General features: G+C 64.9%; 2 protein-coding genes across 4 annotated transcripts in view; one reads left to right on the top strand and one right to left on the bottom strand.

The window, feature by feature from the left end:
* GRN (granulin precursor) overlaps positions 1–2,328 on the top strand; it is a 15,790-nt gene extending 13,462 nt beyond the window's left edge. For all 3 annotated transcript variants that reach the window (XM_024205033.1, XM_024205030.2, XM_024205032.3), the window contains 2 exons: positions 858–1,106; positions 1,471–2,328. In XM_024205033.1, coding sequence (XP_024060801.1) covers positions 858–1,106; positions 1,471–1,602 — 381 coding nt within the window. In that variant the 3' untranslated portion in view covers positions 1,603–2,328. The remainder of the gene's footprint in view (positions 1–857; positions 1,107–1,470) is intronic.
* Positions 2,329–4,903: 2,575 nt separating this feature from the next.
* FAM171A2 (family with sequence similarity 171 member A2) overlaps positions 4,904–14,349 on the bottom strand; it is a 16,753-nt gene continuing 7,307 nt past the window's right edge. The window contains exons 6-8 of the mRNA XM_024205028.2: positions 8,854–8,970; positions 7,650–7,776; positions 4,904–7,279 (exon numbers count right to left, since the gene is read on the bottom strand). Coding sequence (XP_024060796.1) covers positions 5,734–7,279; positions 7,650–7,776; positions 8,854–8,970 — 1,790 coding nt within the window. The 3' untranslated portion in view covers positions 4,904–5,733. The remainder of the gene's footprint in view (positions 7,280–7,649; positions 7,777–8,853; positions 8,971–14,349) is intronic.

Genomic DNA, 14,349 nt, shown 5'->3' with positions numbered 1-14,349 from the left:
TTCTCTCTCCGGCTCTGGGAGAGGAGTGGGGGCTGGTGGGTTAGAGCAGTGGTTTTCAGACTGAGTCGTGACCCAGAATTGGGTTACAGCGGCTCTGGTCAGTACCGCCGACTGGGCCGTTAAAAGTCCCATTGGTGGTGCTGCCCGGCTAATGCAGGCTAGTGCCTACCTGTTCCGACACCGCGCTGCGCCCCAGAAGTGACCAGCAGCAGGTCCGGCTCCTAGGTGGGGGCGCCAATGGGAGCTGGGTGGTGGTGCCTGTGAGCGAGAGCTGCGTGGAGCTGCTTGCGCGCCTCCACCTAGGAGCCAGGCCTGCTGCTGGCCGTTTCCGGGTTGCAGCGCAGTCCGTGGTGCCAGGACAGGCAGGAAGCCTGCCTTAGCACCCCTGCTGACCAGGAGCCGCCTGCGGTAAGCCTGTGCCCCAATCCTCTGCCCCAGCCCTGAGCCCCACCCAAACCCAGAGCCCCTTCCTGCGCCCCAACCCCCTGCCCCAGCCCTGAGCCCCCACGATCCCCTCAGTCCCAGCCCCACCCCAAAGCCCTCACCTGAGCCCCTCTGAAACCCCTCATCCCCAGCTCGGTTGGGTCACGGGCATCAACAATTTTCTTCAACTGTGTTGCCAGAAAAAAAGTTTGAAAACCACTGGGTTGGTGTGGGTGTGGGTGTGGGGAGGGACGGCTGGTGGATTAGTGTGGGGGGAGGGGTTAAGAGACTCCTGGGTTCTCTCCCTGGCTGTGGGAGGGTGATGGGGTGTGGGGGGGGGAGGGGTCAGGAGCCAGGGCCCCTGGGTGACGCCCTGCGGGCCTTGCCAGGCTGCTCTGTCTCTGCTCGGTGCTGGCTAACCCCTCTTTCCCCAGGCTGTGTGCTGTGAGGATCACCAGCACTGCTGCCCATGGGGCTACACCTGCAACCTGGCCACACAGAGCTGTGAGAAGCACCAGGCCGGGCGAGTGCTGCCCGTGGACCTGAGCCTCTCTGCCTCCCTGCTGCCCGCCAGCCCGGAGCCCAGCAACGACGTGACCTGCGACGCCCAGCACTACTGCCATGCCCACCAGACCTGCTGCAAGGCTGCCTCGGGCGCCTGGGCTTGCTGCCCCTACCACTGGGTGAGGGGCGGGCGTAGCAGGACCCCGGGGGGGAGAGGTGCTGGCTGCCCCGGAGCAGCACAGAGCCCTGCAGCTCACGGCTCCAACATCTGCCCAGCCCCTCCCGCTGGCTGCAGGCTGCAGACCCTGGACCTCGGCCCCTCCCAGCTGCTGCCCTCCCACCCATCTGCCTGCTGTGGCCTTGGGCCCCCCAGCCATGCTGCGCCCAGGGCTGGAGGTCATTCTACAGGCCGGGCCCCTGGCAGGGGAACCAGGGGGAAGTTGGGGGGACTGTGACCTGCCCCAGCTGCAGGGCAGCTGCTCCCTCTATGCTCCAGCCCGGCTGCCCCCAGCAGACAGTAACATGCCTCTCGTTTCTCCGCAGGGCTCCTGTTGCTCCGACATGCGCCACTGCTGCCCCTTTGGCTACCGCTGCTCCAAGTCGGGCCTCGACTGCAAGCGGCGCTGGCTCCTGCGTTGGGACGCCGGCGCCGCCCGGCCCCACGGCCTGCTGTGAGGTGCCTGTGGGGGCCGACCCAGCGCTGAGGGGTGGCTGTGCCCACAGTGAGGGGGGAGTGGGGATTGCTCTGGCCCCTCAGTCTGTCTCACTTCCAGCCTCGGGGCCCTATTCTCTGGCTGCCCCAGGGCATACAGGCCCTATTCGCTGTAGGATCTGTCCCACCCAGCCCCCCTGGAGCTAAGTACGTGGGGCTGAGCCCCCCCCCTTGCCGTGAGAGTTTAACCCCGGACACAGCAGTGGGGGCGCACGCATTCGGGTGCTTCGTCCTCTGCTCCCCTTGCTACTACCACCCCCAAAGGTCCCACGGGCACCAGGAGTGGCCCTTTCCTGCTGGAGGCCTGAAGGTTAAGGGTCCCCCCTGCCCCCCCTCTAGGCTCTCCTGTTGCCGGGGCCTTGAAGCTGGGCTGGGCCAGGCCCTGCTTCCCCACCACCTGGGAGCCAGGTGCCTGCGCTAGGGCCAGGGAAGCTGGGCTGCTTTGCTTTCTACACTCCTGGGGGCATCTGCATCTCCCTACATTTCTCCTGGGCACGCAGGCCCCTCCCTGCGTCCTGGACGGGGCAGGCAGCGGGGCGGGGGGAGGGCACTGCAGCATCTGGCTCCTGGCGCCCTACCTCAGTCCCTGAATGTGCATTGCCCTGAGCTCGTGCCTGCATTGTCCGCTGGGCACTATGCAGGAGCATGTCCTTATTCTAGCCCCTGTTCCAGGGGTCTTGGCAATGCCCAGCCCCCAGGGCTGGACTGGCACCAGGCCCTCTGGTCACCAGCTCCCTTGCCTCTAAGCGTGCCCCACCTGTGGCTGGAGCCTGGGCCGGGAACTGGGGGGCCTGGTGCCATTAGGGCTGAAGTGGTTGGAAGAGCGTGAGAACCAATAAAGGGTGTGGAGGAAGGTGCTGACGTCAATCCTGTCTCCTTCCCCCAGCCAAGGGGGCTGTGCCACCAGTGTGAACATCTCCCCGCTGCCCCTAGCCTGGACTCCAGGGCCCCGCCTTGCCCTCCCTTCTCTTCCCTGGAACAGAGCTGTCCCTCCTGTGCCCCCTGGCATGCAGCTGTGGCCCATCCAGCCAAGTGGGGAGCACCGGGGCCTGGGCCCACGGCCTGCCCTGGGCACTGATTGGGTGCAAAGCGGCTGCTCTGAGGTTCTGCCTTGCAGGAAAATGGCACAAAACCACCTGCCAGCCTGCTCTGGGCAGCTGCCAGGTGTTATTCTGAGCCCAGCTTTGCTTTAAGTGGGGCCAGAGAGGGGCAGGCTCAGGTGCTGCTGCCAGCCCAGAGCAGCATTGCACAGCCACCCACTGGGTGCCTGCCTCCCCTCCCAGCTGTCCCCACCTGCCAGGGGGGCCCTGCTTTTGCATTCCAGCAGGCCGTACAGCCCTGGCACTCTTGCTCGTCCTGGGCCCAGCCTGGCCCACGTTGCTGCTATGCAGGCCCCAACCAGGGGAAAGGAGCCGTCTGCACTGAGCAAGTGTCCCTCAAATCGGCTGTCCAGCAATAACCACCCCTGAGCCAAGTATGGGCCCAGCCCTGGAGCTAGGCCCTGCCTTGCATTGCACATGGAGGAACCAGCCGGACACGGGCGGGGGTCAAAGGGTTTTATATATTAATGCCATTCTAGAGAACACATTGGGGGTTGGGGGGCCACAGGCCAAGCTGGCCCCAGTCTCGCTCCCTGGATCAAACTCAAGGGGTTTCATGTGCAGCCCATGGGCTGGAGGGGGCACCAGGGCACAGATCCGTGCCAGGCTGCCCCTGGCCCTCTGCCTGCAGGAGGGTGACAGGGGCCAGGCACAGCTGCAGCTCTCCTCTCACCCCAGAGAGAACTTCAGAAATACCAGCATTAAAATCCAAGCAAACCAGGGGCTGTAGGGCAGGGGTAGCACAGGGGGGGCCTGAGCCAAAGTGCCCAGGTGCCACTGCTCTGGCAACAAGGGGCGTGGGGGCCTGCCAGTTTGGCCCCAACATGGCCAACCCGGAGCTGCTCTTGGGGGTGGGATGGGAGCAGGGGTGCTCGTGCTGTGGAGTCACCTGTCAGGCCTGACCAAGTCTCCTCCCCCCGTCCCAGCCCTCAAGGGAGGGTTCCCAAACTAGTTCCCTGCAGCAGGCAGTTGCCAATCAAGCCTCATGGTTGAGAGCAGGGCCCCTGCCTCTCTCTGTGGGGTGGCTGGGATCAGCTGTGCCCCACCCCGACATGCTGAAACCTTTCGGGGAGCTGCCTGGGGCTAGCCACCTACCCAGCTCCTGCTGTGTCAGCTACCCCTGGGCTCCAGCCATGCCAGTGGCCAGCTGCCGGAAGAGGCCCTCAGAGCTATCTAGCATGCTGCGAGGGGGGGATGGGCCTGGCAGCTGTAGGAACATCTCTCCCTTGTCAAGTCGAGGGAGTTAGTGGCAAGGAGTGCCACAGGAAAATGATGCCCCAAAAATCCCAGTCCCCCCCTCCAGGGGGCGAGTGGAAATTGGACACAGGTTCCAGGCCCCAGCTGAGCAGGCGATTGCAGCAGGCAGGAGTGATGGGGCAGCAGCACACGTAGGGCAAGAAGACACTAAGAGGTGAAAGTAAAAGCCACAGGTGGGTGTTTTATTCCCTAGGGATTCCCCCCCCCCCCACTCTGCCACAGAGCCCCCAGCTAGAGCCTGCCTGGGTGCAGAAGCCAACAGCAGCTGCTTCTCGGCCAAGTGCATCTGCACCCCAGGGCGGCACTAGCAGGTGCAGCAGGAAGTGCCTTGAGAATGCAGGCTCCAGGGCCCTGCCCCACAGCCCAGGCCAGGGTAGGGGGAGATCCTACACACCTGCTGAGTCCCCTCCCCCTTATACAGGGTAAGGCTGGCTGATCCCCGGCATGCTTGAGGGCCAGCGCTGGGGGGATCCCAGCCTGGCTCTGCAGGCAGCTCCCAGTCTGCATGGTGGGATGCTGCCACCCCCCCGCCCTCGCTGGAAGCAGCAGCCAGCCTGGGGAAAGCAGATTAGGAACGAGGAGGATGTAGCTGGCTCTGCGCACACGGCCCAGCTGTGCCACTCGCCCTGCAGCGCAGGGCACAAAGGCACTTGGAGGAGAGGATGGGGAGCTGAGTGTGGGGCGCCAGGAGGGGCTGGAGGAGGCTCCACGCAGCCCCAGGGTGTTCGGCAGGAATGTTAGGGATGCAGACAAAGGTCAGGCTCCACTAGCAGCCCCCATGTACCCGCTGCCCTGGCACCTGCTGCAGCCACCGGAGTCTGGCAGAGCCTGGGTGGCCGTGCCACAGGAGCACAGCTGGGCTCTGCTTTGCTGCAGCTCAGGCTGCCCCAGGCGAGGTGTGGGGCTGCCCCACCCCGGACAGGCAGGTGCAGCTAGGGCTGGACAGCGAGGTGCCAGTTGATGGGCACCATCCTCAGACATTCCACACACCAGCAGGGGCAGGGTGCTCTTAACCCCTTCCAGCCTGGTGTCATGGGGGAGGAGCAGCCGCAGCTTGTTCTGGCTCCGTGCTCTCCCTGGGGTTGGGGGGCTCCGCTCTGCCGTCACTTCCCTGGATGGTCTGCCCATGCCCCGCGGAGAGTGTGCTTGGAAACAGGGGCTGGGCCAGGCTGCCCCAGGCCCTGCCCCCCACCTGACTCAATCCCTTCACTCTGCCCGCTGGGCTCGGGCTGGGGGGGGGGGGGGCTGCTGAGTCCTTGAGTTGCCCCTCCCCCAGCCCCTGCCTAGCAGGGGGGCCTGGCATGCAGCAGCCCCGACAGATGGTACTGGTGGTAGGGAGATCAGCCCCCTGCCCTGTCCCGCTGCCACAGCGTCTCCTCCCTGCTCTGGGCCGTCCCTCGAATGGCAGGGGGGGTGCGACAGACAGTGCCCGGCTACAGGGGGGAGCAGGTCACTGGTTCTCCATCTGGACTGCCCTGGGGGTCAGTCCCACTGCCTCCCAGCGTGGGTCCCCCCCTTCCCCTGCTCCCCCACAGAGCTCAGCCCTCAGGGCGAGAGGACTGGGGGGTCTTTGGGGTCCTGGTCTGGAGTCGCCCTGGTCACAGGGGCCTCCCCGGGGGCATGGAGCGATCAGTCATGCAGCACCTCCCCGTCAGGCGCTGGCATCCAGCCCCGCCCCCTCCTCTGCCCCCCAGGGGCTGGCGCTGGCTCCAGGGGGGGGGCGCAGGCCCCCCCTGCTTACTTCACATTGAAGACCATGAGCGGGCGCTCTTCACGCTTCTGCCAGGGGCTCTTCTTGTCACCCGGCTCGTCGCCACCCTCGGCCGGGTCGGTCAGCTCGTCCTCAGGGCTGGTCATGGAGTCCCGGCGCAGCTCGCTGGCGCTGCTGCGGGAGCTGGTGCCCCGGCTGCGGCCCCGGCGGGGGATGGTGGCGGCCCGGGCCTCGGCCGTCTCGTCCAGCAGGGGCGTCAGGGAGTTGTCCTCGGGGGAGCAGATGGCCGTGCGGCTCTCGCTGCTGCTCTGCTCCGCGTCATCGGGGAAGGCCAGCTTGGAGTAGGCGGTGGGGGCAGGGGGCCGCTCCCGCTCCTCCTTGGCCCGCTTGTGGGGCTTGGCTTCGTGGACGTCCACGCCCGAGTCCAGGCTGGCGTCGTTGCTGCGGCTCTTCTCGCTGCCCTGCAGGTCGATGTAGGAGTGGCGCACCTGGGAGGAGCGCCCGTCCAGCGAGACGAACCAGGCCCGCGGGTGGGGCTTCACCCCCAGTTCCAGCAGCTTCTTCTCCGTCAGCGCCTGCAGCTCCCCGTTCAGCTGGGCCATGGTGGACTCGTTGAACAGCACCGGGATGGTGACGGAGCCGCTGACCGAGGAGGAGTGCGCCCCCCAGCCCTTGCCCTCTGAGTCCTCGCCCTGCTGGTGCTGCAGCTGGAGCTGCTGCTGGAGGAGCTGCCGCTGCTGGTCCTGGGGCCCGAACTGGTGTGGGATGGTCATCCCGGCCGGGCCGGGCAGCCCCTCCATCTCAGGCTGGCTATCTGCCGGGCCAGCCAGGGCCTGCTCCCCGGAGGGGTAATCCGACGCCAAGCGCATGTAGTGGGCCGGGATGACCAAGGTGGGCATGACGTTGCGGTACACGCTGTCCTTCATGTGGTCGATGGAGCCGCAGAAGATGAGCTGCCCCGGCTGGGTGAGCGAGGTGGGCCTGGCCAGGTGGTCCACGGACTGCGACAGCATGAAGTCGGGGGGCTTGGGCTCCCCCTTGTGGCCCACGTAGTGGTCAAAGGGGGGCGGCAGGGGCGGCGGGGAGGGCGGCTCCTGGAGGTAGGGCTTGCTCTCATTCCTTGAGTGCTTCCGCGATGGCTCGGTGCCCTTGTCCTCCACGCGCTGGTGGGAGAAGCTGCGCTTGTATTCCTCCAGCATGGGGGGCTCCAGCGCGCCCGGGCCGTCCATGGAGCGCGCGGCCTTGAGTGAGAAGCTCTCCCCGGGGCGCGGGTACTCCTCCTTGGGGGCGCCCCGCTGGCTCAGCGTCTCCGTGGAGGCCTTGCTGACATGCCGCAGCTTGTGACGGAAGAACTCCTCGCGGGAGCTGCCCAGCTCACGGGAGCTGGAGAAGGCTGACTTGAGGATGGGCGTGTGCGTGTCGGGGTCGCCAGCTGATGAGGCTGTCTCCAGGTGGCTGGTGCAGATCAGGTTGAGCTGGGACATGGAGGTGGCCTGGTCTCGCTTCGAGGCATCCAGCGGCCCAGACAGCTGCAGCTTCCTGTGCTGCTGTCGGGGTTTCAGGCACCTCCGCCTGGGGAGACAGGACTCGGTTACCAGCTCGCTGGGCCAGCGCAGAGATGCCTACCCCGAGGGGAACTCAAGACCCGAGGGAGGGAGCCAGGGCGGGGCAGGGGGCTGAGCCAGGCCTGGAGCTAGTCCCCTTGTAGGGCACAGAGATCAAAAGTGGAAAGGGCCAGGAGGATGCAAGGGGTGCAAGCCAGGTTAGAGGGCTGGGCTCCTGCATCCATCCCCTCCCCCACTCCCCTGGTGCCAGCCACCGCTCCCTCCACCTGCAACAGCAGGGCAAGCTGGCCCCTCCAGCCCGCGCCACCCCCTGCTTCCACCGGAGCCCAGGCCCCCTGCCAAGGCCACGTCCCCTCGCCCAGCCAGCCTGACCTCACCTGCAGTAGTAGATGAGCAGACAGAGCAGACTCAGCACCAGCAGCGCCAGCGCCCCCAGGATGGTGAGCAGGAAGATGGTGTGGTACGTGGTGATGTCCTTCATCCCCGACGCCAGCGCCACCAGCCCTAGCAAGGCAGGCGGCAGCGGGTCAGAGACAGGCTCGGGAACACAGCACCACTCCTTCCCGCCGGCAGCTCCCAGCAATCAAGCTGCTTCCTTACCACTTCTGGAGGGGCCGAGGCAAGGCAGGGCGAGCCGGGCAGGCGGCAGTAATGGGGACCTGGCCAGGCCCTGCCATCGGGACACCTGGGTTCTAGCCCCAGCTCCCCGCACCCGTTCCTCCATTTCCCAATCCCTCTTGTCCTCTTTGGGGAGGGGCCTGTCCTGTGTCTGTGCAGCACCCGGTGTGGAAGGACACGGCTCTTGGCCAGGGCCTCTAGGCACTCCTGTCCCAGTACCACTGAGCAGCAGCTTGCCCTGCCCTGCCCTGCCTGCTCTGTGGGGGAAGATGCTGAGGCCTCCCTGTGCTTTGCCAGCACCCACCACCCCGCCCAGCGAGCAGCTGGCCAAGCACAGGCTCCCCAATTCAGGGGTGGGGGACCCAGCAGCCTGGGAACAGGCCCACCCCCAGCCAGGCACTGAGCAATGCCCAGGGCAGGGAGCTGGCATTCCCAGCTGCTGCCTGAGCGGCATCCGCAGCACCAAGATTCAGACCAGCTGCTCCCCTGGGGGCTGCTGCTGCCTTCCCGGCGCCCCTTCATGCCCTCCGGGGCTCCTGCCCCCTCCCCCCACCGGCAGCTGAGCTGCCCCCGGCCAGGCCCAAGGTCCACAGGGGCTGCCCAAGAGAGGCTCTGCTCCGGCTGGGGGCCCAGCCCCGGGCCCCCTGGAGAAGCCCACAGGCCTAGACCCATCAGGCTCCCCCATGGGGCCAGCCAGGGGCGTCGGCCGGCTCCAGTACGGGGACGGGGGCCAGGACAGGATCTTGTGGCCTGGGGGCTGCTCTGCCTGGGAGCCCATTGGAACAACGCCTGGGCTGGGCGCGGCAGCGACAGCTGGGCCAGGCCTGGCCTGCCCACGGGGCCCTGCTTCCTGTCTCCCCATGACTTGCTCTGCTGGCCAGACGGCTCCCAGCCCTGACCCTTTCCCTGCGGCTGGGGAGGGCGCTGGGCTCCTCCCCCCGAGGCTGGGGGTGGCTGCCTCACCTGTGGTGGGGGAGGGCAGAGCGGCAGCCCAGTATCCCAGCTGGGGTGAGACGAACGTCCAGTACAGCTGGCGCCCCTCCTTCCTGATCAGCCCTGTCCCGTTTCGGAGCCACAGGCCTGGGGGGGCGACAAAACAGAGTCAACCGAGCCGGGAGCGAACCGGCCTCTCTGGCCCAGCATCCAGACGCGATGGGACCACTGGCCCATCTACCCTGCTAGCCGCGCACCCTCCCTGCTGGATCAGGCCCGGGTCCACCTCGCCCCACATCCCCTCTCCCACCATAATGTGTCCCGCCTCTGCCAATGGCCCCCCAGCGGATGCCCCAGAAGAAGGAGTCCGGTTCCCTGGTCACCTCTGTCCTTGGGCCGGGGTGGGGCAATTCCTGTCCCAGCCCATGCCCTGGAGCATGAGGGTGAAGAGCCTCACCGAGGGGAGTCCTGTTTCCCTGTTCAAACCTTGCCCCGTTATTGGATCCAACAATATCCTGCAGCAGAGAGTTCCCCAGATTACATCCTCTTTCCTTCAACTACTCAAGGGCTCCTCAGGCCTCTCCTCCCCAAGGAATAAGCCCCACACAATGCTACCCCCCGGATGGTGCTGGCTCCTGCAGACTTGGCTCAATAGGGAGTGGCAGGCTTCTGTCTGTGCCCCAGGCTGGAGCTGAAGAGAAATTCAGTGGCAACACACTGATGGCAGGATGCTGAGAAAAACTCGGATGTGTGAAAAGCAGGAAATGCGGCAGTAAGGCTGCCCATGCAACCTTAACTCTGCCCTCATTCAGCAATGCCCCATAACACCCTCCTTTACTCTGCTCCCCATTCATCTCCATCTGCAGCCCATCCCCTTCACCACAACATCCCCCTGACGTGACTGGAGCCCACGAAGGTTCACAGAGCCAGGTCCCCAAAAAGGACAGACCATGGGCCCAACCCCAGAGCCACCTGGCAGCCTCAGATGAGTCCCGGACGCTACCTCGGTTCCCCTGCGTGCCCTGCGCCATCACCTACCGACCACGGGCCCCTGCCATGGCCCCCTCGCTGCAGACGGCAGCTGTTCAAAGAGCCTCTGCCCTGCTACCGACTGCCCACACCTGCCGCCACAGGAACAGTGCAGCCTGTGCCCTGAACAATACTGGATTTATAACGGCGCCACGCCCATGGTCGACAGGGGCACCGGCGCGCTCTTCTCCGCCCCCCGCTCTCTCCTGTGGGGTCAGAGCTTGACGCTGCGGCGGTGGCTCCGTGGCAGCCTCTGCCGGCAGCCTGGCTCCTGCCCCGCCCCTTTCCCCAGCGTGCTACATTCTCCCCCCACCCCACCCCATCAGCTGGATCAGCCTTGCCGGCAGGACAGAGAAAAGGGGGAGGAGGGAGCCGCAGCACGCTGCTCCGGGGAGGAGGAGGAGGAGAGGCAGGGTGACGCCTCTCCTCCGCCTCTTTCCCCAGCGTGCTATGTTCCCCCCCCGCCCCCCGCCGGTCAGCTGGATCAGCCTTGCCAGCAGGACGGGGGACGAGCCGCAGCACACCGCTCCAGAGAGGAGGAGGAGGAGGGGCGGGGGTGAGGTGTTGGGGAAGGGACTGCAATTGGGGCATACCCCCTCCAGCCCCCTGCGTGAGCACCCCCATGACCCCAGCCCACTCCCATGCCCTCCCTAACCCCTGCACCCCCCCCACATACCCCAAGCCCCCTGCCCTGACTCCTGCACCCCCCCCACACACACCCCTGCTCCCCCTCATATACCCCGAGCCCCCTGCCCTGACTCCTGCACCCCCCTACACACCCAGCCCCCTGCACCCCCTCATACACCCTGAGCCCCGTGCCCTGACTCTGCACTCCCCTCACACCTCCCCCTCACACCCCCCAGCCCCCTTCCCTGACCCCTGCACCCCCCACACGTCCCCTGCCCTGACTCCTGCATCCCCCTCACACCTCTCCAGCACCCCCTCTCACCCCCTCACACCTCCCCACCCCGACCTCTGCACCCCCCACACCTCCCCAGCCTGGATTCCTGCATCCCCTCACACACACCCAGCCCCCTGCCCTGACTCCTGCACCCCCCCCCACATCCCCACCCCCATCCTGAGAACCAAACAGGAGCTGCCCCAGGTAAGCGCTCCACACCCCAACCTCCTGCCCCAACTCTGAGCCCCCTCCCTCGCCCTAGCTCCTGGCCAGACCCCACACCCGAACTTTTTTGTACAATATTTGGAAAGATCATTAAGTGGTCCGTCGAGACCCTCCGTGATTTTCAAGTGGTCTGTGGAAAAATAAGTTAGACTACAGGAACGATCAAGGTACCTCACTTTATTTTCATTTACTTGCTATTACTTATAGGAGGAGGATGAAGAAAAAAAGAATGAAAAACAGGGGCAGGGGGAGATAAGAGAGAATGTTCTTTTTCTTGGCTGTGTCCCAAGGAGGAGCCCCAAAAATGAAGCTGAGCACAGGGCTGGGGGGCCCCACTAACTCTAAATCCACCACTGGCTATCACGTCATCTGGGCTGGGGATACTGTCAGGGCCGGTGTAACCACTAGGCAAACTAGGCAACTGCCATGGGCGCCAAGATTTGGGGGTGCCAAAAAGCAGTGCCCCCCAAAAAATTTTTAAGACTACAGTGGAGTCACATCTTACATGGGGGTTAGGTTCTAAAGTCACCACGTAAGAGGAAAATCGCGTATAGTGAAAATTACCATAAAGTACAGTATACACTAGAACGGGGTCCTCAACCTACGGCATGCATGCCAAAGGTGGCACGCAAGCCGATTTCTTTTTAATGGCAGGCTGCGAGTCCCGGCCGCCGCTGAGCCTGCTGCCAACCTGGGGTTCTGTTCACTCAGCCGGCAGCGGGCTGAGCAGGGCCGGCTCCTGCCAGCCGGGGTCCCAGTCACCAGCCCCACTCAGCCCGCTGGGGTCCCAGCCAGCTCCGCTCAGCCTCCTGCCGGCCTGGGTGAACGGTCTGGGGTTCCGTTCACCCAGGGTTCCATCCGCCGGCCTGGGGTTCCGTTCACCCAGGGTTCCGTCCGCCGGCCTGGGGTTCCGTTCACCCAGGCCGGCGGGAGGCTGAGCGGAGCCGGCGGCTGGGACCCCGGCTGGCAGCGGGCTGAGATCCCAGCCACCGGCCACACTCAGCCCGCTGCCGGTCTGGGGTTCTGGCTGCCAGCCCCTTGCCAGTCGGGTCCCGGCCACCGGCCCCACTCAGCCTCCTGCTGGCCTGGGGTTCCGTTCACCCAGGCCGCCAGGACGCTGAACGGATCCGGCGGCCGGGACCCCGGCTGGCAACAGGCTGAGCAGGCTGAGCAGGGCCGGCGGCTGGGACCCCGGCTGGTAGGAGCCAGTGGACGGAATCCCAGACCGGCAGCGGGCTGAGCAGCTCAGCCCACTGCCAGTCTGGGGTCCTGGCCGTCGGCCCCTTGCCAGCCAGGGTCTCAGCCACCAGCCCTGCTCAGCCTCCTGCCGGCCTAGGTGAACGGCAGGAGGCTGAGCGGAGTCACCGACTGGGACCCCGGCTGGCAGCTGGCTGAACGGGACCCCGGGCCGGCAGCAGGCTCAGCGATGGCCGGGACCCGCAGCCTGCCATTAAAAAATAAAAATAAAAAAAAAATCAGCTCGTAGGTTGAGGACCCCTGTCCTAGTGTATACAGTGTATACTGTGTGTAGCGTAGTTTATGGTAATTTTCACTATACGCGATTTTCCTCTTACGCGCTGACCTTAGAACCTAACCCCCGCGTAAGATGTGACTCCACTGTATTCGTTTTTGAAAATTTATAATAAGCGATGCTCCGGGGGGGCATGTCCGGTTATAGGAGTGACCACATTAGCCTCCGCTCCTCCCACTCTCAACACCCACCCCCGAGGGCTGGAAGAGAACCTGTCCTGCTGCTGCGGGAGGAGGGGCAGCTCAATGCAGAGAGAGAGACAAAGAGAATGGGCTAGAACCAGGTAGATACCCGCTCTATGTGGGCAGGGGTGTGGGGGGGTCCTGTTTACCCCCTCCCCAGCCCTGCTGCCCTTGCAGTTTACCCCTGACCCCTCCCTTGCTCCAGAGACCAACCCTAGCTCCTGCCCCACTGTGCTTTTACCCCCAGCCCCTTTTACATTCATTCCCCAGGAGGGCCCACAAATATGTTTGGCGCCAGGCCCACAAAAAGTTAATCCGGCCCTGGCCCTGAATATGCCCGGGCACCGCCCCCCCCCCGTGCTCCCATCTAGTCCCAGCTCTGTCCCACACCTCACGCATCCTCAGAGCCCAAACACAGGGCCAGCCGCAGCCTGCGCCATGCACTGCCGGGGCACCTGGCCCACCGACTGCACCACTGAGGCCAGCTGGCGCCTGTCACCCCCTGGAGAACACAGGGAACGGGGCATGGCCAGCCTCTTTTCTTTCCTGGGGGACAGGGCGGGGGCTCAGACCCCCTTGGTAGGGCAAGACCCCCCCAGATCTGGGCACACGCATAGGAGGGGAGAATGTGGGGCTGACAGAGGCCCCTGCCCCAACTCTCCCCCAGGCTCCCTACTACTCACCCCACACCCCTTCCCAGTCTCGCACCCCTCCGGGCCCCCTAGCTTCCCTCCCCCCCACTCCTCTCCTCGCTGCAGCCTCAAACCTCTCTCCCCCCACACCTCTGCCCCCAATACCCCCTCCTCCCAGGAAGCAGCCACGCGTCTCATTTTGCCCCCAAAGACTCTGATTCCATCCCCCAAACTAAACCTGCCCCCGCAGGACTCTCACACCATTTCGACCTGCTGCTCTCAGCCCCAAACACCGTTCGCCTGAGGGGAGGGGCTGGGAGTCACTCGATTGAAGGGGGGTTCACAGCCAGGTCTGGCATTGGCACAGCTCCGGTAACAGCACAAGGCAACTGGTTTGGAACTCAGGAACCCCTTGGTCAAATGACGGCCAATCTGGATCACTAATGCTACCCCCACTCCCAGGAGGCCCCTCAATTCCAAAGCAGTTCGACTGACCATTCTGGGTTGAGAGCAGGAAAGAGCACGTAAAAAGATGGGAGTGGAAATCTCTAGTCGGTTTTCTGTCTGGGCACCCGCGTAGTGTAAAAACGTACATCCGTGTAACTCCTCTTCTCAGCTTGGGCCCCCAAAGATTTCAGGGGTCCACGCACCCCCCCAGTAACCCTCAATGGACAGAGATCGCTCCAATCCGCAGTCACAGCAACAGTTTGGTTTATCTGAGGTGTAGGAGGGAGTAATATCTCCAGCCCACCCGACTCAGAAGACTCCAAATCTGGGTCACCAGCCCCACCATGCCCCCTCCGGAGGCACCAGATTTCCAACAATCGCACTGGGTCGGTTTTAGAGAACTTAGAAAGATCAACTGTGAACCAGCTGTCTCGACGCCACCACGCCCGTCGCGGGGCTGATAGCTGGCCTGAAAGCCAGCATGGCACTCAATGCGGGATCCATGTTCATTAACAGCCTCCCCTGACCCCAGCTCTGCCCCCTGCTCTGCTAATGCCCCAGCGTCCCGCCCGGCCGACC

This window comes from Terrapene carolina, unplaced genomic scaffold, assembly GCF_002925995.2.
Source record: "Terrapene carolina triunguis isolate 2854851 unplaced genomic scaffold, T_m_triunguis-2.0 Scaffold495, whole genome shotgun sequence".
Lineage (NCBI taxonomy): Eukaryota > Metazoa > Chordata > Testudines > Emydidae > Terrapene > Terrapene triunguis.
The sequence above is the reverse complement of the archived record's forward strand: the minus strand, read 5'-3'. Positions and strand labels throughout refer to the sequence as shown.